This window comes from Xiphophorus maculatus, chromosome 9, assembly GCF_002775205.1.
Source record: "Xiphophorus maculatus strain JP 163 A chromosome 9, X_maculatus-5.0-male, whole genome shotgun sequence".
NCBI lineage: Eukaryota > Metazoa > Chordata > Actinopteri > Cyprinodontiformes > Poeciliidae > Xiphophorus > Xiphophorus maculatus.
In genome coordinates, this window is record NC_036451.1 from 14,523,901 (window position 1) to 14,545,519 (window position 21,619).

The following is a 21,619-nucleotide window of genomic DNA, read 5'->3' on the forward strand; positions in this document are numbered from 1 at the left end:
ACTCTAATCATCAGTTCATCTCTGAGGAACGCAGGTAAATGCTAAGCATTAATCAAAGCACAATGACAATGCTAATAGATCAACTTCACAACTGTTGACAAAAATCATTTGCTCTTCAGTTGTCAGCATGAAGTTGAACCTGCCACTAATAAACTTTACCTTATCACTTTTAGACAAAAACTGAAACACAAAGCTTCAGAGATTAGCAGAATAAAGCAACTCAAAAAGACTCCCTAAAAAACTAAACTCAGTAGAAAGATACACGTGTAAAGATCATGGACATGTTAACTCATCTGTAAGCCAAGGTAATAATTATTTAAATCGTAACTTGCTAAAAATAACATAACAGACCAGCTAAGTGATCAAAGCAATGTAAACAGGTATCACAACTACTATTTTGTAACTTTAGAAAAAAAAAACCCAGCAAGAGTCACAAAATAAGGCAACAAAAATCAAGAATTTCTCTAGCAGGCTGAATATATCAGACAAGAGACATGATGACATATGACACACCAAAGTGTTCTTAAGTTAAAGATAACTAAATTTCACTGAGCAGCAACGGTATGAAAGGAGAAGAGGGTATAGCAGGTAGAAGGACAAAAAGCCACAGAATTGCTGCAGCAAACGTCACTTCTTGTTGAGGCAGCGGTGGTTCTCCTCAAACTGAGTTCAGATGCATTACGATGGAGCTAGAATGATAAGCAAACAGCAGCAGGAACACTGTGCTTTCTGTCCACTGATACCACAGAAAATGTCATCATCATGATGTTTGGAAAAACCCAAACAAATGACTCACCACAGGCTGCATGGAAGCCATCTTGGCTCGGTGTGAAGACCAGATGATTTATCCTCAGCTGGACAAAGACAGTGACAATCAACCAGCTGCTGTGCTGCTAATGAGCAACATGATGAGGTCCAGTCACTTGTTCATGTCAGCTGATCCAAACCACCACTACTCAACATCTAATAAACACCCAATCAAACAAGAAGTACAGCTGTGGCCAAAAGTGCGCACTTCAGTGAGTCACTCAGTGGACTGGAGGTGTAAATGGGGCCCAGATCAACGACGTTCCTCACAGAATAGTTACTGTTCTGGGTTTTCTTAGAGATGAAACTGGGATTTGACAAAAACACAAGCTGCTTCTAAACACGGCTAAACTGTAGGTTCAATCACATTGGAGGCCACACAGTGTTACATAAAATTAAACAAAAAAAGATATTGGTTCTGAAGTCTATTAGCAGCTGATTGTCATCAGAAAATGCACTACAAAATGTATTTGTGTTAGACCTGCACCGATCAGGCTTTACTTGGCTAACACCAATTTTTCTATTTTCTTTAAGGTCTAACAAGCAATTTTTCATCCAATTCTGATTTAGTTTTTGGTCTTCATTTTGTTTTATTTGTTTGAAGGTCAGTAGCATTTTATTTAAAATAAAATGTGCTTTAAATTTTTTTGACACAGGCAGCAGTTTTAATGAAAAATGTTCCTAATTTATGCATCAAAACATGTCATTTATCATTTATCTGGTTTTTAATTAACTCAATGTATAGATATGAAAAACTGTATTTTTCAGTATTTCACTTGCAAATTGACTCCCATCTGTGTGACCAAAGCATCTCAAAATACTTTGTTCAAAAATCTGAAGGAAAAAATCCAAGAACACCCTATAAACCAGACTATACAATGTGCAAAAGCAATTTATGATTCAGATGGCAAACTTCCAACAATCCTACAAAAAACCATTCCACTGTGTACTATATTGAAATGACAATAAATCTCACTTGACTCGTCCTCTTCTTTGTATTTTATTAAAGCATATCCATACCTATTGCTCAAGTACTTTCTAACGGACAATGCTTCAACTCCACTCTCAAGCTTCACAGTTCGGTTCAAATACTTCTAACACAATCCATTCACCATATGAATGTAACAGAGTAGCCAAACAAAAAGTGATGCCACGGGCTGCCTGTGATTTTAGGCATGTGTGCCTTTGAGAGCAAAAGAAGGTATTTTCCTTCCTGAAAAGCCAACTAATGACCTAACCTGGGAAAACAGGAACAACTTAAAATAAATTAACTATTAGAGCAAAACTAAACTTCTCTAATGGTAATATATGTCACTAAATAAAGATGGCTGGCCTACCTACAAACTATATACTTTAACCACAAGTTACCTCTAAGCCAGAAAGGGAAGTGGTGCATTCAAACTAGACCTGGGCTGACTAAATTAAGGAGTTGAAAATATGACTGCATACTTTACCGACAACATGGCAGACATTTTAGAAGAACAAACTGTAAGAAGAAGTTGCCTTAGTTTCAGTCTTACTTTCAAGCAAAAAGTACCATTTAGCACCTATTCATGCCTTTGAAAATAATGGCTTTGATAAACTAATAGAATTAAACAGCACCAGCTAAAAGCTCAATACAGACCAAAAAGTTAATTAGTTAATGTGAGAAAAACCTTGTAATAGTCAAAATATTAAACTTTTCTCATCTAGGAAACTTGGCATGCTAATAAAAAGTAACACGCGGAGAAAGCGTCTGCTAATAGGATGAGGTGGGTGAGACTAGGAGTCAGTGGATTGGGCTGTTTGGCCCCGGCAGACCTGCCAAGCACAATTAACACCATGTGACCCAGTCATAAACGGGGAGAGGGAGAGAGGCAAGTCTATCAATGTCTGTGGCTAGAGAGCAAAACGTGGAATACATGAAACAGTCTCCCCTCCTGTTGCCTCAGGCTAATTAAGCCTCAGAGGACATCACCTGTCTGGAGAAATCACAAAAATCTAAACACACATAGATATATTTAAATGAAATTTCATAATCATGATAGACTTTGTTACAAAACTGTTGACAAGCCTTAATTTGAACAAATGCAATGGTTCTCAAACTGTGGTGCAACTATCCCAGTTGGCATGTGGGCTGTCTTTTCAATCAGAAGAATCCCTGGCAAATGTTATTTGCAAGTTAAATTCAGTCTGATGTAGACCTAACAATCCTGAACAGCCAGACAAATGAAATGCTAAAATATATTTCAACCAAAGCTTTTTAGGAGATGGAAATTTGTAAATTCCCAGTATGAACTGAAGTGGATGACAGGTAACAAGTAACAAAGAAAACTTTGAGAATCAATTAAATAGTATAGGTTAGTGTCTTGAAGTATAAAATCAGCTTTTGTTGATTCATGTTTAATTGGTGAGTGATAACTTAGATTCCATCAGGAATAGAAAATAATATGCTGGAGATGGTCAATGTTAACATCATGCTGTTGCTCTCTCAAATTAACTTTTTTTTAATGACATCCCAGTCTCTTTTTGAAATGTTACCATTAGTGAGCTTTTTTTTTTTCTTCCCAGATAGTGTAATTATAATTTCGCCACTTAAAAACACAAAGCAAACCCTAATCTTTGGTTAGACAACATTTTGACATATTTGAAGAGTGTACGCCTTTTTAAAAGTAACCTGTTACTCAGTGTTTTTAATACCTACATGTTAAAAATAAAGTTATTTTACAGATGAGCAATAGAACATAATCAACTATCCACTTTTTTTTTTTAAAAAAGAGGTAAAAGTAGTACAAGTAAAGTTGCACGAAAGGTTTGCCCTTAAACACCTTTTCAAATTTACCTCAATTAAAAAAACAGCAGCATGATAAACCTGAACCTCTTTATTTTGATTTCAGACATTATTAATAAGTGTTACTTTTAAAAAATTTATCAGGCTTAATATTTAGTTTTATACCACATTGTTTTCCATTTTTAAACAGTAAATACAAAGCTAGACAATTTTTTTTACATTTACCAAAGAAGCAAATAACATCTTTCAAAAGAACAAATACTGAAATATGTCAACCAATATCTTTAAAAAGTGTTAGGTAAATATAAATCACACGTTTAATTCTAAATACGGATCATAAAGTTATCAAAATTGTATTAAGAAACCACAACTTCCGTAATTTATAGTCTACACACACAATCATATTTTTTCAGAATGATCTTTCAAGCGAATTAAAGTCTTTACAAACACACTACACGAAAGCAGGCTGTAGCCCAGAAAAGCACATTATCCTAATGTACCATCCATTTCTGACAGATTCATCTCGTAGCGAACAATGTGGACATTTAAAGTTGGAAACGCATGTTTTTAAGGCTTTTCCATGTATTTCTCACACGTACACTAGAAAAATACTTTTCAAAAAATGGATAATAGTCACATTTTTTTGTCCAAAAAGAGTCTCCATCTGAACTGGTTGTACATGTCATCAGCTGACTGCTGGAAAATTAACAGAAGTCACCAGGAAGCTAACATTAGCTAAGTTAGCAGTCACCTGTTGAGCCTCTCCTGTAGTCAATAAGCAGCATCAAGTGTAGTCTCCTGAGACGGTTTTTATAACTCAAAGTTATAAAGAAGTTGTGGAACAGCCACTTGCTTTCATACACATGGTTTTCCCAGCGTTATTTGTTCAGCATAAGCCAATTAAAACCAAAAATCACCCAACTAACCTTGTTTTTCGAATAAAGGCACAGCTAAGACGCTAGCGTTACTTTGCTAATCGCTAACCAGGAAAGACTTAACTAAGGATCTAATTTAGTGGCGTTCTTCACACATTAAGTTGCAGAAAAAGATTAAAGATGTACAATTCTTGCCCAGACACGTATACAACCTAAACATCACACAGTGCGGCAAACAGATGCAACATATAGTGTTAAGTTGGATGTGATTAGCCGTTAGCCTGTTAGCACCAAAGCGGTAGGATGTGTGAGAAGGTCCGCTAAGAGGAAACAACCGGACTTCATCCACCTGATCCCGCTGCGGCAGCTGCTCCTTACCGCTCCAGATACACTCGCGTCGGTCCCAATCAGCAGCATCCGACAAAAAAAAAGTTTAAACTCAGTGAATCACATCCTCCAAACGGACCCGACAGCAGCAAGTGTCCCGAGTTATTGTTGGTTTTGTCCAGTTTTAGTGCATCCACTGGGAACAATCTCTGGCACACAAACCACACATTCCACAGGCTGAATCCCCACAGGGCTCGCTTCAAATTAAAGGGACACTCACTTGTTTTTTTTATTATTATTATTTCACGCCTGCGTGTGTGTGTTCCAGCATTAATATTTTTAACACCATCACACTCAGCAGTGATGTCTGATTAATGGACAAATGCATCAACGGGAGAAATGGGTTGCTTTCTTCTTTTTTTAAAATGTCAAAATAACTAATCGCTTCCATCGCCTGTGTGGTTTTTCTGTGCCTTGTGAAATATACCAGAGCACATTTGTTTAATAAACACTCGGCTAAAAACAATCATTCATCACACCACGCTGTGGGGGCTCATGCATATCTTGGAAATATTGCAACCAGTTGACGTTACAAGGTAAACATTTAATTCCAGGCAGAAGAGCTACTTCTCCACACGCACCTGCTTAATAAAGTTTACCAAAAAAAAATCCAGTTTCTCGGTTCACATTAAGTGATGTGAAATTATACACCAGTAAAACCTCGTGTTTTATGAGAACCCAGTTGCACTTCCAGTAAATTCTTTAGACAAGTGGCAGAAGTGATCACAGTGTCTTTAGGGATTTAAGAACTATTACTTTTTAAGAGAATATATAAACCATTTAGATTCAGATAATTGTTTATTTGCATCTTTTTTAAAGACGTGTGAAAAATCTTAAAATAATAACAATAGAGTATTATCATGTTAAACTTTTTTTTAAAAAAGGAAAAAAAAACTGAAAAACCTCTAACATGCAGTGTTTGGCCTGGGGAGAAATCCTTCATTAAGGAACTGTTATTTCAAGTCACAGATTTGTAAATATCTCATAAATCTTATATTAAAATAACAGCAACTCAAGTATTTTTAAAAATAAAAATCTACTTTTTAAGTTTATCTAAATTTCCAATGATTTTTAAGTATTAATCTAGGGCTTTCCGTTTCCCTGTGGTAAAGATTTCTTCTTTAAGAAACAGGTCTCAGTTGATTGAAATGTGGTACATTTTTGTGATATTGCCTTGAAATTGTTATTATATGTTCCAATGTTTAAAGGTGATACAGACCAAACCCAGAAATCATCTGTGAAGTCTAAAATCCAGAAAAAAGGGTGAGCAACGCTCATAAACTTTAGGTAAGAAATCATTTCTAAGTTAAGAAGAAAAAATTTTACTCAAGAGATCTGTTTAGCAGAAAGTTAGAAGAAAAGGTTAGTGTGATCAAATACACACCAATCAACCATAACACAAAATTAAAATACATTAATAAGAGCAGCTCACCAATTTGCCACTAAATTAACTTTGCCCACTCAGGACAGAAAACACTTTACCAGAGAGTGTTTTATACAGCAGGCCATTAATGTACCTTCTTGGTTCTGTCAGATATAGACTGGGAGCCTGGTGGTACTGGGTTTATTTCCATAAAAGCCATTATGTTTCAAATGGTGTCTCTCAGGACTGTATTAGGACCAGTACATTTTGCACTTTACATTAATAACTTGGGTCAGAATATCATGAACACATTTCTTCATCTCTATGTTGATGATATAAATGTTTCTCACGCAGTCCTGGTTGCCTGAATGTTAAAAATATTTTAAAGTACCACAGAACGCATGACTGAATGTTTGTTTTTGTTTTCAATTGTTTTATCCCAGGCTATCATACTTTCATTCCTTATTTTTAGATCATTAATCTTGTATGTAAGTAGTAAATGAACTGAATTAACTTTTATTTACCCCTATTTGAGTCATATTAACCACTCAAAGGGCTCTTAGATTTGAGATTTACCTGTTATAATAAAGATAAATTAAAATACTAGTATTTCACTATGAAAAGGTTATAGTTTAGGTGAAGCCCTCACATACTAGCTCTTCTGTTTAAGGCTTATTGTTTGCAATCAGCCCCTCTGCTGTCCAGCTGAAGAGAGTGGCTCTACGTTTTCAAAACGGTTTTAGGGGGCAAATGTCATAATGACATCCGCATGTGTGCATTTCTTTAATAAAAAACACATCAGGTCGAGCACTTTAACTCCCATTGCTCATTAAGTTATGGCTGAGTGGCTTAGTGTAAGACATTTCAGGCAGTTTGTGGTGGGTGCGCCCACGTGATTGGCAGTTTTTTTCCGTGTGCCTCAGCACACCACTACATAGGTAAATGAGCATGCATGCAGCAGAGCTATAATTGGATGCGAGCTTGTGTGTGAGCGTAGCACCTGCGCACTTGTGTGAGGTGGTGAGCAAGCGTGGGCGCATGTACATCTGTGACTGCGGTGTTACTCACTCATGCACTGCATTCCATGCTTTTTCAGCAGACTCTTGCTGCACAGCGAGCAGGTGGCGGAGCTGGAGAAGGAGCCTGGCACTAAACAATGCCCGTTGCGGCTGCTGGTCCTGCACACTTTCTCTTTGACCTCCCTGTCTCTGTCCTTCGCTCTGTCCCTCTGCAGTTCTTTTTCTCGGTTCTTACCCTGGAGAGAAAAAAAGAGAAGCAAACACACAGGGCGGTTTTTAAATGCAAATGCTGTGTGTTCTCCTTCATCGCTCTGCTTTTTGAGTGGCTGTGTGTAAGGATATATAATAGGGTTTGTGTAAGAAGATTAAAGTATTGTGAGTGCGACATGCATACGAGTAAAGTGTTTACATGTCAGGATTTGGTTTTATAAACTGAGCTGGACAACAAATAAAACTGACTTTCTGGAATATGTTGATACATTGAGACAAGAGCAGGTCATGCATCACTCATCTGTGGCGTTGTTTACCTTATCTTTATTGAAGGAACCCGTCACCCTGCTCCTCAGGGAGCTGAGGGTCCTTTTCACCTTTGTTCCTTTCTCAACCTTCTCTGCTCTGTCTTCCTCTTCCTCGTTCCTGAAGAAAGAAGAAAGCATCCCGTGTACAAAACAAAATAAGCCAAAGATCTCTTAACCTGCATGAAAAATAGTTTTCACAGTGCTTTATTTAACTAAACAATAAATTGACATGTTTTATACCTTTAAGTGTATTTTTTCTAAGTAAATTATTTATGAGGGTGGAATTTATAAATACCCTTTTCAAAAAGATCATCTGAATGAATTGAATTCACATGCTGCAGATGGTTTTTATTATTATGAGACAAATCTCAAATGTTTTCCATGTTTTATTGTTACAGATTGCAAAATAAGTTAAACCACAGGCTTTTGGCATATTCTATAGTAATGGCTAAAACCTTTTGTGGTTAACTGAATTCACATACTGTAGATATTTTTTCCGTGCTTCACGCAAGTGAAGGCAAGTCAAAGTTTATTTACGTAGCACATTTAGAACAACTTCAGCTGACCAAAGTGCTTCACAACAAAAGCACTTTGTTGTGCTTTTGAAAATTTGTTTTAATTTTGCTCAAACGTTTGTGGCTTTTTGTCAGCTTTACTGACCCTGTAGTTTTTCATTTTAAGAGTTTATGCAAGCTAAAGTTAAAATTTCTGTTGATTATTTGTATTACATTTTTCTCCATATATTCTGTTCTCATAATCTCAATAAGAAGTATGATCGGACTGGTTGGTTGGCTTGCTATGTCAGTCGCAGAATTGCCCTACTAGACTATGTAGGGTATTCTAAGAGTTGCACAGTTTACGTTCTTAAATTAATGTTGCAGCAGGCCATATCTGATTCAGGCAGAAAATTAGAAAGATCATGACAATTATAAAATGGATAATATGCCAAGGACAGAGAAAACAAAAACACAGGAAGTGGTGTCACTAGGGAAATGACAACAACTGCAAACAAAACAAAACAAAAATTATAAATCTAGTGGCCCAGCCAATAAAGATAGAACAAATTTCTTAGTTGAATGAAAATAATTTCAAACCTAAATCTGCCAGGGGTGTGAATAATTTGGGGCTTAACTATATGTTGCATGTTTGAATGTCTGTATCTGTTTGAATGATCAATATAATGTTAGACAAAAAGTTTAAGTATTCATTACAAACTTTGCATCCACGGAATTTGCAACATGCGATATTAGAAAATATATTCAGTAACAGACATTGCTGAGAAAGAAAGATACATTGTCGTTGCCAAATATGCAATGGTAAACTGTTGCACTTACGCATTGGAGAGGAACTCGTACCAAGTGACACTTCCTGAATCCTTGGTGTCTGGACTGCTGTTGTTTCTATGCTTCGCTCTGTGAAGGACAGTTAGAAAACTTCATGCAGCAAGAGAATCCATTTAAGCAGAACGCAGGTCCAAATATAAACCTCAAATGATCGTAAAGGATGAGCATGTTAAAGCCAAAGTTTATAAGAACAAGAAAAACAAGCACAGTCCGACAGCATAAACTGATTTATATTGCTGTGAACTTTTAGTAGCCAATCATCTCACTTTCTGTGCTCTGCAGATCCTTCTCAGCCACGGTGACGTACCGTTTGTGACAGTGACCAGGACAGACACATGCAACCCCATGTGCAAAAATCATGCATACATAAATAGTGTAATTTGTAAACACTCCCTGGTGAAGACCCAACTCTGCTGCCGCAGACGTCATTAGAACAGCAGCTAAAGCGTGCAGGCCTCCCTCTCCTGTTTACTTACCCATAGTACAGCTTTAGCTCCTGCAGAACTTTCTGTACCATCAGCCTAAGACAAACAAGACACTGACACTGAGTGGTGGTGTGGGGGGGGGGAACCAATCTGCTGGGAACTGACTGTAAAACTGTAAAGTGAAGGACAATCCTCCTTCATCGCCGCATCCATGAAATCACCAGAGTATAACCATTTATTACATACAGACACAGTCAGTCAGCAAAGGGGCCATCTTGGCAGCTGAAGGAGAGCGAGCTGTGGGAGGGGGAAACTGCAGACGTCTGATATGGAGCAGAAATGTCAGGGGAGAATGGGGAAAGCCCCTTTGTTATGTGGGAGTTAGGTAACCGTAACAGGCTATTTACAACTACAGAGCAGAATCTGCATGAACCGCTCAAGAGTTCCAGTGTCTTCCATTCCTTCAAGCTTCATTAAACTCATACTGTTACTTAGACAGAATCATATTCTTGGAAAGGTATTCTGTTGCATTGTTGCACTTACATATGGCTTTGTCCCTCTGATGAGTGCAGGTTTTCTTCTGGGTCAAACTCCTCTGCCACTGCAGAAAAAAGTCAAGTAGATCTACTGTGAAAAGATGTAAAGCATGAATCAACTACACATGAAGAAAGCATGTGTTTGCCCCCCACCTCCTGCTGCCCTGGCGGCCTGTTTGGAGGTCTGCACGACACGGGAAATGTGTGCTGCTCGGGAATATTCATCGGTGGCAAGGATGTCCGATCGAGAGTAGAGCTGCCTGCCTGGTCCACCGGTGACCTGAAAGAGGAATAAGCAGGCATGGACGTTGAATTCATGTCTGATCTGTTTTACATCCACTTTCTAGTTTACAGCAGGTACTGTATTGAGATTAATTGTGCTTACAGTGGCCTTTATTAGCTGCTGATCTGCAGAATATTTAGTTGTTTTGGGGCTCTGTAGTGAGGAAGCACTCTGTAGTTTGGCACAACACTCCAAATGAATCATTCCCCTCTAACTGTGTACTTATTTGGTATTAAATCCAGTGTTCCAGTCATCCTTTTTCCTCTTTTCTCTTAAAAAGTGCGTATAATGTTTTATCACAAGGGAGGGTTTTATGGAAAAGCTTTAAATTGAAGAACAAGCCACTAAATCAAGAATTCATTTATAATGATGCCTGGCAATTAACAAAGGCCAAGTGAGCTTTGAAAGGATGCCAGATTACGAGCCAGAAAGCTACAGGCTCTGAAAGCAGAGGGTCTATTACTTTTTATTAAGTTGCCATTGTAATGTGTAAGATGTGCAAGATGCTAGATGATCTCATTCAGTGAATTGCTACATAAAATCCTGTAATAGTACATGGATCTTTGAATGATTGACCATTTCGGATTTAATGAAACTGATCAAATATATTAAAAAAATACTTAAAAATTCACAAAAACACTTTAAAGAGCATAAAGTCCATGCCTTTATTTATTTTGTAAAGTAGTGTGTCTCTTTCAGTCATACTACTCTACAAATGTGTTATGATAACATAAGGAAAAGTGCTCCACCATGCATTGAAGCCACTCAGGAGACTTTTACAGACATAAAAATGAACAAAAAAAAAAAATATTTTCAGGGATGAAGAGGATAGGCAATTTCAGTTTTGTTTCTTTATATCGAAAAGAAGTGTTAAGATTTTATTTTGAAATAAAAATCTAATAATTATTTTTCAAAACAAAAGAAATTTGAAGATTTTATTTCTGAAAGTGCCATTACAATGCCATCACAAAACCACAATGCCATCTTGTTATTGGATTGTGCATGTTAATCTCTCAGCTCTCTGCAAACATCTCTGTCTCTCAAGGCCAATCTATTCATAATCTGTATCTCCTGTCTGAGCTGAATTCTGAGACTCAGTGTCTCCTACACTTCTGGTATACTCCATTCTTTCTGTTTACTTCCTGGTTCCCATCCAATCATGAATAAAACAAAGTCTTAGTACAAAAAACAAAGGCCTTGAGTCCTTGACGCGTGGGTTCGATTCCCGGACCCGGCGACATTTGCCACATGTCTTCCCCCTTTCCTGTCAGCCTACTTTCATATAAGGGACACTAGAACCCACAAAAGACCCCTTTGAACGGAAGAAAAAAAAATCACAATGAGTAAAGAGGCTCGCTAAATGTTTGCAGAATCAATAGCAGCAGATCTCCACTGTGGGCATCAGACTGAATTAAAACCCAAAACACATCCAACGTTTCACACTCCAACCAGATTTTTACAGGACACACAGGATCCAACATGATCCGCCAATGTAAACGCAAGACAAACCGACAGTAAACAGAATGCTGCTCAAACCAGATTGGTCTTTCATTCTTTCATTTGTTTTATGGACTTCTTAGAACCTACCAAGTATGTTACTTTTTTTGCAAGTGAAAGATTTTGTTTTGTATATTCCTGAAAGCGGATGTGTTTTACTTTGCAACTGTGACTCATCCCCTGTCTCACTCATGACATTTCCATCAAATCGTTGCGTTGCTCCAAAGAAACAGACCATCGGTCTATTTTGGGCCAATTTCTGTGCCTATATTGACACTAGCCATGTTGCAATTACAAATGTGTGCAAATCTTTGTCTATATTCTGCTAATGTGAAAGAAAACCAACACAATTTCACAATTGTGGTGTTTCCATTAAATAGGAAATGAAATTAAAATCAGACGGGAATTAGCTTTTTCACGCAATAATCATTGCATGGCAATGACAGAGTTATATAATATAGTCATAATTAGAACTAGCACTCATCATCGATCAGCCATCAGAGTAGATGTTGGTGTCTTTTCAGGCATTGGAGTGAGAAGCGGCTACATGCGCTGTGTTTTGGGGAAATTGTAGTTGGTGATTTTATGGAGGAACTATGAATTCAACATATTTGAATAACAAACAGACAACTTGCTATGAACTGTTCAATCTTGTGAGAGATCTGTTGGAACCAGCTGCACATTGTCCGAAAAAAACAAAAACAAACCATCATCGTCCTTCTTTGTCCTTTTTGCCAGTAGTAACATCCGACTTTTGATCATGTAACTCATGTGATGTAAAAAAAAAAAAAAAGCATTTCGATACGGTTGAAAAACCACCTTATCATAGCACAAAAACATTTTATTGAGAAATGTGTTTCCATTAAGCAAACTTATTTTTGTAATTTCAATTTGTGCAGTTTCATGATTATTAGAAACTCAGCTGGTGTGTAGACAGATTCAGTGTGTAGCAGTTGTATCACAGTTCTGCACAGCGCCCTTCCTTCTACCTGTGTAATAGAAACTGTAAGCCAGGCCTTCTCACCCAACATCAGTGTCTGACCTCGCAAATGTGTTTCTGGAGGAATGGCTGCTCCAATTAACACTTTCCTAAACCTCGTGTAAACCCTCCCATGAAGATTTGAAGATGGTAAATGATGGGACATTGCTATTTTAAAGTCTGAAAGTGAAAATGGGAGGTTACTAAAATTCATGTCTAAGACATGAACGAGGCAAAACTTGAAGTAAATCAAGCAATTTGTAGTGGTTCTTTAGAATGTGGACATTTTACTGAAATTCTCAGTCAGCATCGATGCAAAGAAAGCCTGAGAAGTGTTAATAAAAGTCTTTTGGTTGGTAGCAGAGTGACTGTTTACCCTCAAACTGAAACCATCTGGCTCATCTCCGGCTCCTGCTGAGAAGCTGTCAGACTGCTGCTGGGAGGACTGGAAAAGACTGCTCTGTTGCTCGTCATCATCGTCTCCATCTTCATCGCTGTCTATGGCTGCCGTGTCCAGACTCAGTCTGAGAGCACAGCAAAGCAAACACAAAATGTCAAATAAAGCGGTTAAATATTTTAATGAGGCTCTCTGCATATTTTTAAATAAAATGTACTATTTCACTTTTATTTAAATGGCACCATAAAAAATTGCTGCATTGGACTAAAGCAGAGGCCTGCAGGCTGCACCTCTGGCGCCACATGTGGCTCTTTAGGACGTCCGCAGTGGTTGGTGAACCAACAAAAATTACAAATAGCAGTTCTTCTCGCAGAATTTCTCCATATTTCTATTTTAAAACAGTTTCAACACAGTTTTCACAACAGGTTGACGTAAATTCATTATTTCTTTCCCCCTCACAACCAATAACATAAATAAAATAGGGTTTTGTTTTTACCATTTAAGCACATTTTTACAGTTGGTATTTCTTAAGTTAAATAACCATCTGTTCTTGAAGGAGCGGGGTAGCTTTTGCAGTGCTGGATAAATAATACACACAAATGAGAATGAAAATAGTTCTGTGGGTTTTAAAGTTTGCTGATCTCTGGTCTAAACTGTCAGAGAAATCTTCAAGTAGCATTAATGCTCACATCTTAGTTCAAGGCTTACTCAGAACATGGATTAGTTTGTGATGACTTATTAAGATGAACTTTTTCTACCACCTATTGCTCATCTTACCTCCTGCCAGAGTTGAGGGGCGACAGAGGAACCCCCCAGCTGTGCCTCCGAGACGTTGACATGGATCTGACCAAAATCGGAAAACTGTCCATGTCTGGCTCCCCATCCAACTCCATTTTGCCCAGGTCCTTTACGCCGTCCAGTTCTTCAACCGCTTTCACTGTTTCCAAGGATTCCAGCAGTCCATTTAGATTAACTGTCCAGTTGAGGCTGAGTGCAGAGGCAGCGAAGTCATCGCCGTCAGTGACACAACCTGACAGCGGCTTTAGGCTGAGCTGGGTAACAGAGTCAGAGGGAGGTTCATCTGCAAATTGTTCCAAGGAAGGAAATGATGTTGCATTGACCTGTAGGAAGTCTGTGGTTAGAGTCGTGGGTTGGTTTTTGGTCTGACTGTTTGTGTTTACAGGCTCCTGTAAGTTATCAGTTTGCTGTGTGTTGTTCTCTGGGAATGCAGAGGTGTCTTTTGACGCTGCAACCTGTGAGGCTGGTGATTCTCCCTGCAGGTCTTTGAAGTACTCCGAGTCCCTGAGGGAGGAACTGAGACCCTGCAGGTCCTCTAGGCTGCTGCCCACGTCCACACAGGGACAGTCGAAGTCACTGAGTACAGAGGATCCATCCTGGATGATCGCAAAGAGAGAAAGGAGACAAAACAATGTGAAAGAGGAGAACAAATGAATGCAATGTTTTATTATGTCGATGATGTGTTCAGGGTGACGTTAATCATTAGTTTTTCTATGTACAGAGCAAAAAAAACTCGATTTTGGTTAAGAAGTCACTTTCCACAGCATTACTGTGCCTTTTGAATACTTTAAATAGGATTACTTATAGCTGTTTTTTAATATCAGATTTATTCTTCACATTTTTAAAATTATGGAGGAAATTAGGAGGAAAAAATTATAAACTAATGATTCATCCATCTAGTTTGCCCCTGTCGAGTTGCTATGAACCTCTTGGCTGCTTCTCTGATTAAAGCTCATTCAATTTTCCCTCTGATACAGAGATATCATTTATTTTGTTTTTATCAAAGCAATTACATAGCCTGTGAATTTGTTTACTGTCAATAACAGTAAAGTGATTCTGATTGTGACATTGAGCTCTTTCAAGGATGCCATGCTTTAGCTGTTGGTTTGGTGTCTGCAGTGTTGAGTCATATCTAGAGAGCAAATGAAACATACAATAGCTGCCATCCAACATGAAGGCAAATTGCTCATCCCTCCTGCACTCAAAGCACATGCTTGCACCAGTATGTCATTAGTGGCATCTGCTTTGTGAATAGGACACTGAGCAAACTGCAGCAAGCAGAAGTTTGCAAAGTTAGCAGATCATTGCTTCAGTTTCTGGAACTTAAGAAACGTGTATGTTTCACGTGGTGGAGCCGGAGCAACTTTGAGGTTAGAGACTCTTTACCTGATCATCACTGGTGTTGCCACTGAATACATCCTCTGTGATGGAGGCCGGCGGTAATGAGGAGGAAGATCCTTTCCCACTGGGTGCCTGGACACTGAGCTGGGTACTGGGATTCCCACAGGACTGGCTACATGGGTTGCACTCGGATGCTGGACAACAAAGGAATTGAATTTTTTGTTGTTGAAAACAAACGTTTCTCTAAAAGAAAGTACACGCTGGACAACAAAGGAATTGATTTTTTTGTTGTTGTTGAAAACAAAAGTTTCTCTAAAAGTACAGCACATTCAACGGCTCTCTGGAGAGATAAGGAGCCGGAGGAAAGGCAGACGGCTTGCTGAATGCATCAATCACACAGCACCTGTGTAATCAGTCTGGACTGTGCTGTGCATGATGGATGAAACGCCCCACTGCAGACCCCACTCCAGGCTCTTGTTGAAAGCTCCTTTACATTTCCATTACATAAACAGATTCCTCGATTCACATGATGCCGCAAACCACAGTCACCAATAGCAACGTCTCCGAGGGTCAGTGTTATTTTACAAGCTCTATACCATTGGTGGTGTAGAGCTTGATTTTATTCCTTTTTTATTCCACTTTGTTCCAGCAGTTTAAAAAGTGGTCTGTCTGTGGTAAATAATGGATCACAGTGTACGAAGCATAAACTATATTGAAGTCACCTCTACAAATCAGTGGCAAATGCAGAGCAAATAAAAGGTCAGGTTTTGATATTGATAAAACCAGACATTACACACAGTATTGGTGTGTAATGCTGTTGCAATGTATCATGGGTTTCAGCCAATCCGAGGAGGGGAGATCCATTATTGCAACAGATTACATAATCCAGATTTCAAAGGGCATTCCTCACTCTTCTTTAAGACTGTCATTCAACACAGTAACTTTTAATTTCTCTTATTAAACCTATATACAAATTACAAGTATTCTTCACAGTCCTCTTAAGCACTGGTCACTAACAATTTCCTCTTTTGACCTGCTGGACTGCAATTAAAGTGGTAATTAAATAGTTGAACAAAAATGCATGCAACAATTTTATAATTTTATTTGGATTTTTACCATTTTTTTCCTAAATCTTCCACCTACCAAACCACTTTGTGTTTGTCTGTTCCATAAAATCACAATTAAACACACAGAATCTTTTTGACTGCATGTGAAAAATTATTAATATTTATGAGTCACCATTAGTCCATCTGTACTGAAACATATTATCTGGCTCTATCTTTACTGCAGCAGCAGCTTTACTAGTCTTGATACAACGAGCATCAGGGTGCACCAACTGGTAAAAGATGGTTTTACTGATATAAAAATTCAGCTTGTCTTGTAATAGCAATCAACCACTGTGAAATTAACAAACACCACCACACATGGTGGCAAACCACAAGTAACTTTAGGACCACCACATCTTTCCTCAATCATAACATCTATTAATAATCTTAATAAACTTGTTAAAACCAGCAGAGATCTAAACTTGAGAACACATCATACAATTATACGTATGTACATCTCTAAAAGCTTGTGGATACAACCTTAAAGGGTGGGTATTATGTAAAGTTACTGTTTTAAACTTTATGTCATTTTATAATGTTATTCCTTCATCAAAAATTGGACGGTTGTTTTGATTCCTTCATGCATGTTTGAGAAATCCCTGAATCGGATATAGGTACTTGATTGTGCTATAAAATGGAACTATGTGTCTGGAAAATACACTCCACCACCCTTTTAATCCACCCAGTCTAATCATGAATGTTTAAATATAATCATGTTGACATTTTTGGCTACCCAGGGACACATTTTAAGATGTTTTCTAAATGAAGTGAGATGTGGGACTTTGATTATTTTATTCAGTTTTGCATTCTAGTTAGATCAACGATAAGAAACGGTAACTTGACATAAAGCGGTTTTTCTAAATGATATTAGAGAGTCACCCTTACAGTCTGTTCTTGTTCACTTACTAGAAGCTTTTTGAGTAAATTGTTGTCAAAGAGGCTGTGAAATACTTCATAACCCAAGACAGAATCATTATCCCAACTTAATCATTCAAGTTGTGGAACCATTTTGGTTTTGTAACACTTAATACCCGTTTATGCTGTGTTTTCATTAATTTTAAACTCGTTTTGCCAGCAGTTGACAGATAAAATATGTCACAAGAGGATGACAGCGGCATCAAAATATAACTTGGCACTTAAATTCTTTCTAATAAATCAAAAGTTAGACAAATCATTTTCATAGCTTCATCTGTTGTTTGAGTCTAACTTTGTTAGCCTTAAAACAGCATCTAAATATTTGAATGCTTGTTGTAATGCTTCTATTTTTTATTATTATAATTTATACATAGTAGACAATTTGGAAAAAACACAAATAATTTACCCTTGATACACTGCATTGTGTTGGTCTATCAAATAAAATCCCACTAAAACATGTCAAAGTTTGGGGTTGCAATGCCATAAACAGCGTGGAGAGTACAAAACGAATTTGCTGCAGCTGTGAGTGAGAGGCTGAAGCTACCAGTGAAAGAGTGGCTGAACCAAATAAACAGTCCAAGAAAAACAGAGGCCCGGGAGAAACCAAACAGAATATAGCAACCAAGACATAGGAACACCAAACCAAAACATGAATTTACTAAACATACAAAACCGACACCGGGTGACAAGACTGATTTCCAAAGTAACAAATCAAACCAAAAGTCTTTCTAAGAGGTTCCAAGTTTTCTGGGCGCCCCTGTGCCCTCATACAAACCAAAAAGAAACAAAAGCTACAAAGAATCATTTGTTCTATGTACCAAATTATTTATTTTGATTCCTAAGCTCATGTGGCAAAACAACAGGCTGAGTCTTGGACCCTGTTTTGTTATCGACCTGCAGAATCCATTGTGGTCTTCCTCCTGACAGCCAGAGATGCTCCTGTGTAAACACACACACTGTAGATACAGTTCTCCACATTACTAAATCATCGGCCGAGGCAGCAGGGGTGGCAGCGTCCTTCCCGGAGGGAGAATTAGCCTGTGTCCAAATCCTTCTTGTGTTAAGTGTAAACTCAGAGGAGACTCTGCAGCAGCCGCTCAATGCTGGGCTGCAGAGTCGCTGTGGCCTTTTATGGTTGGCCTTTCATTTCTCCTCAGACATGACAAAACAATGAAACATCAGCATGACTGTGTGTGCACATACACTCAGGTTTAAAATGCTTTTTTTTCAGACTCCGGTTGTTTTTCAGAGTTTTGCTCCTCGTGAAAAGGAGAGGTCTCACTCTGCAGCAAAAACGATTAAAAACGGGTAACTCATGTAAAAATGTCAACATGTGAAATGTGCTGCAAGCAACTTGATGCTTTATGTGCTCGAAAGTGTGCATGAAGAACTAGTTTAACATTACTGAAGTACACTCAGCATAAAACTTAACACAACTGCTTTTATTCATAGTCACTGAGCTGTGTGTTCAGTAAACGAGGCATTCATCATGTATTGTGTTGAACTAAAATACTTTAAATCCAAGTTGTTTATACAGGAATCTGTAAGCAATAAATAACTCCAATCACTGGTTGAAAATTTTCTACCAACATATGTTCAATCACTATAAATTTGAACGCTGCAAAAAGATTTATTTTTTAATTTCGACATATGCATCTCAGGAAATTAGAATATAATTGAAAAGTTCATTTATATCAGTAATTCAATTGAAAATGTGAAACTCATTGATTTGATTTAATACTCTCAGTCTTTGATATTTCAAGAGTTTCATGACTATGACTTTAGCCAATTAAATCCCAACATTAAATTAAATATTATATTAAGCTAATAGAAAATTATATATTTCAGAAATGCTCCACTACTAAAAACAAATGTCCAATGTCTGTGGATAATATTTATCTGGGGTTTGCTTTGCATGAGTTACTGCATCATTGCAGCATGGCACGGAGGTGGTCAACATGTGGCCTTTGGCTTCTCAGCATTGCTGGGTCTGGTGCCTCATCTTCCTCTTTATAGTAAATTAAAGCACGTAATGGTACTTTCATAGCGTGGGCAAGTGAAAAATAGATTTATCATCTTCATAAAGCTCATCACTAGAGGGAAGTATGACGTGACCTGATGACTTCTGACTTCCTAACACACAGTGTGCCAAGACCAGCAGAAGACATTATTCATTTTAAATTCAAGTCATGTTATTTTAATAGAAAATCAGCATTGACTAAATAAAACTGAACTCTGTGCCGCAGCCACTCCACTCTTCCTCCAGATTCTGAAATCTTAGTTTCCAACTAAAAGGCAAAATTCACCTTCATCTGAAAAGAAGGACTTGGAGCACTGAGCAATTGTCCATCGCCTCTTTCTTTTAGCTTATGATATTCTCTCTGGTTTAGAAGTGGCTAAAAACAGACAGCTGCAACAGCTGTGACCCAATATGTCTTCTTGTTGTGACTCTTCACCGACTCCAGCCTCAGTCCATGCCTTGCGAATCTCTCCCCAACTCTATGCTGATTATTTTTTATAATCCTCTTGAATCTGTAGCACACTTTTTCCTTCCACTCAACTGGAAAGTTGAGTGGAAAGTACATGGACAGTACATGGATAAAGCTCTCTGAAGAGCCTGGTGCTCTTGCAAGAACATCTCGTGGCTAATCCTGCAGTTTTCCCCATGAGCATGAGGGCCATACCAGGCCTGTAACAGAACATATGTGTTAAACATCCTCTTTTTTTTTTATCAGTCTTATGTAATATAAATTTTTTTAGGGAAACATAATTTTGAGCTTTGTTCATCTGTAAGCCATACTCATCAAAATTTACAGAAATAAACACGTCATGTTTTAGCAGAATAAAATACCTGAACCTTCTCCTACTCTTCATCAAAAACCATTACATTTTGAAGTCCTTTTCGTCCTTAAAGAGGATGTTCAACAAAAGATGTGGAAGGAAATAAAAGCGCATGTTTACCCACACAGTTCAGTGTTATTGAGTGCTACATGATAATCACAAGAGGAACCCAGGCCATGATCAGGTGATTTAATTTAGTCAGGCTGCACATGTCGAGCCGTTTCCCACAGATGTATGTTTCACAAATGGTGACAGCTTTCAGTTCGGGTCATTCTAACGAGACAAAAACAAAGCCCCAGATGTCAAGGCAGCAGTCACAGCAAGTATGTTTTTAGACTGCCCTTTCTGGGACAGCATGAAAGAGTTTTAGGTTGTGGTGATCAATTTGTGTGCCTGCATGAGTTAAGTAGAAGCACTGTTCATTTCTCATGGTGCACGACAGATGCTGCTTGCAGATAAAAAAAATAAAAAAAAACAGCGCTGTCAGATCAGAGCTTGAAGCGCACATCAAAAACAACCGCCCTCATCTTTTTGATCAGAAAATTTGGAGCCCTTTGAAAGTGCCAAGCTGCAAAGAAGCGAAAGGGAAGCACAAGCAGCAGCGCTGATCGGGTTTAGAGAAGAACAGCGGCTGCTGCATGAGTTACAGAGCACCTTGGACGTTGACCACAAAAGGTCAAACACAGCTCTGCAGACAGAAGGTGGCACTTCACAGATAAATAATCACAGTTTCTGTTTTGATTGAACAATGCATTTCGGCACTCTCACAGTTCAACAAAATGCACCCTCTACTCTTTCACCAACTTTGATCTGAAAGACTCCAACCGTCATTCACCGCAAACCACAATCAGGTCACAATGGCAAACAGCAGTCATGTTAAAAGAGCTGAATGGAGCTCGGAGGAGAAAAGCGAGACGGTTTCCACGAGCTCGGGTGGGTCACAGACGGCTTGACACTGAAGCTGAACCTGGATTACCTCTCTTGAAGGACCATCTCTTCATCCAGAGCCTGGAGAAAGACGGCCAGGAGTGGTTAAGAGGAGAGTCAGCCATGGGAGCAGAGCAGAGGCCAGCTTGAACTGGAGTTTGATCACACTGGTGCTGTGGCACCCAGTGAGAGGAGGAGGGAGGGAAGCTCAGTGGAGGGAGGGGAGTCAGAAGGCTGGGGATTACCTCCAGCAGCAACACAGAAGAACTGCACAGTAAAATGTTCAAATAGAAACGATAGTGGGAGTACTAGAGTTGAAAAACACAAGTGAATATTTCTAAAAACTGTCATCTGCTGCTCTTTTTCTTAGAAGTTTTTCCTTCCTTTAGTTTTTTTTAAAATCAGCAGGTATATGAAACAATTTAGACAAAATAAATGCGGATTATTATAATTATAATCACAGCCAACAGCAGAGAGAGTGAGTAACAAAAA

The 21,619-nt window shown here is 38.3% G+C and overlaps 1 protein-coding gene across 2 annotated transcripts in view; it reads right to left on the bottom strand.

Annotated features, from left to right (window-relative positions):
• The window catches only part of arhgef18 (Rho/Rac guanine nucleotide exchange factor 18), a 60,370-nt gene extending 39,100 nt beyond the window's left edge, over positions 1–21,270 (bottom strand). The window contains exons 1-10 of one of the 2 annotated variants that reach the window (XM_023339358.1): positions 21,177–21,270; positions 15,384–15,532; positions 13,977–14,593; positions 13,179–13,326; positions 10,197–10,323; positions 10,051–10,108; positions 9,559–9,603; positions 9,074–9,151; positions 7,749–7,857; positions 7,271–7,457 (exon numbers count right to left, since the gene is read on the bottom strand). In XM_023339358.1, the coding sequence (XP_023195126.1) occupies positions 7,271–7,457; positions 7,749–7,857; positions 9,074–9,151; positions 9,559–9,603; positions 10,051–10,108; positions 10,197–10,323; positions 13,179–13,326; positions 13,977–14,593; positions 15,384–15,532; positions 21,177–21,252 (1,594 nt within the window). In that variant the 5' untranslated portion in view covers positions 21,253–21,270. The remainder of the gene's footprint in view (positions 1–7,270; positions 7,458–7,748; positions 7,858–9,073; positions 9,152–9,558; positions 9,604–10,050; positions 10,109–10,196; positions 10,324–13,178; positions 13,327–13,976; positions 14,594–15,383; positions 15,533–21,176) is intronic. The other variant, XM_023339357.1, reaches the window with a different exon arrangement.
• Between the last annotated feature and the right edge of the window lie 349 nt (positions 21,271–21,619).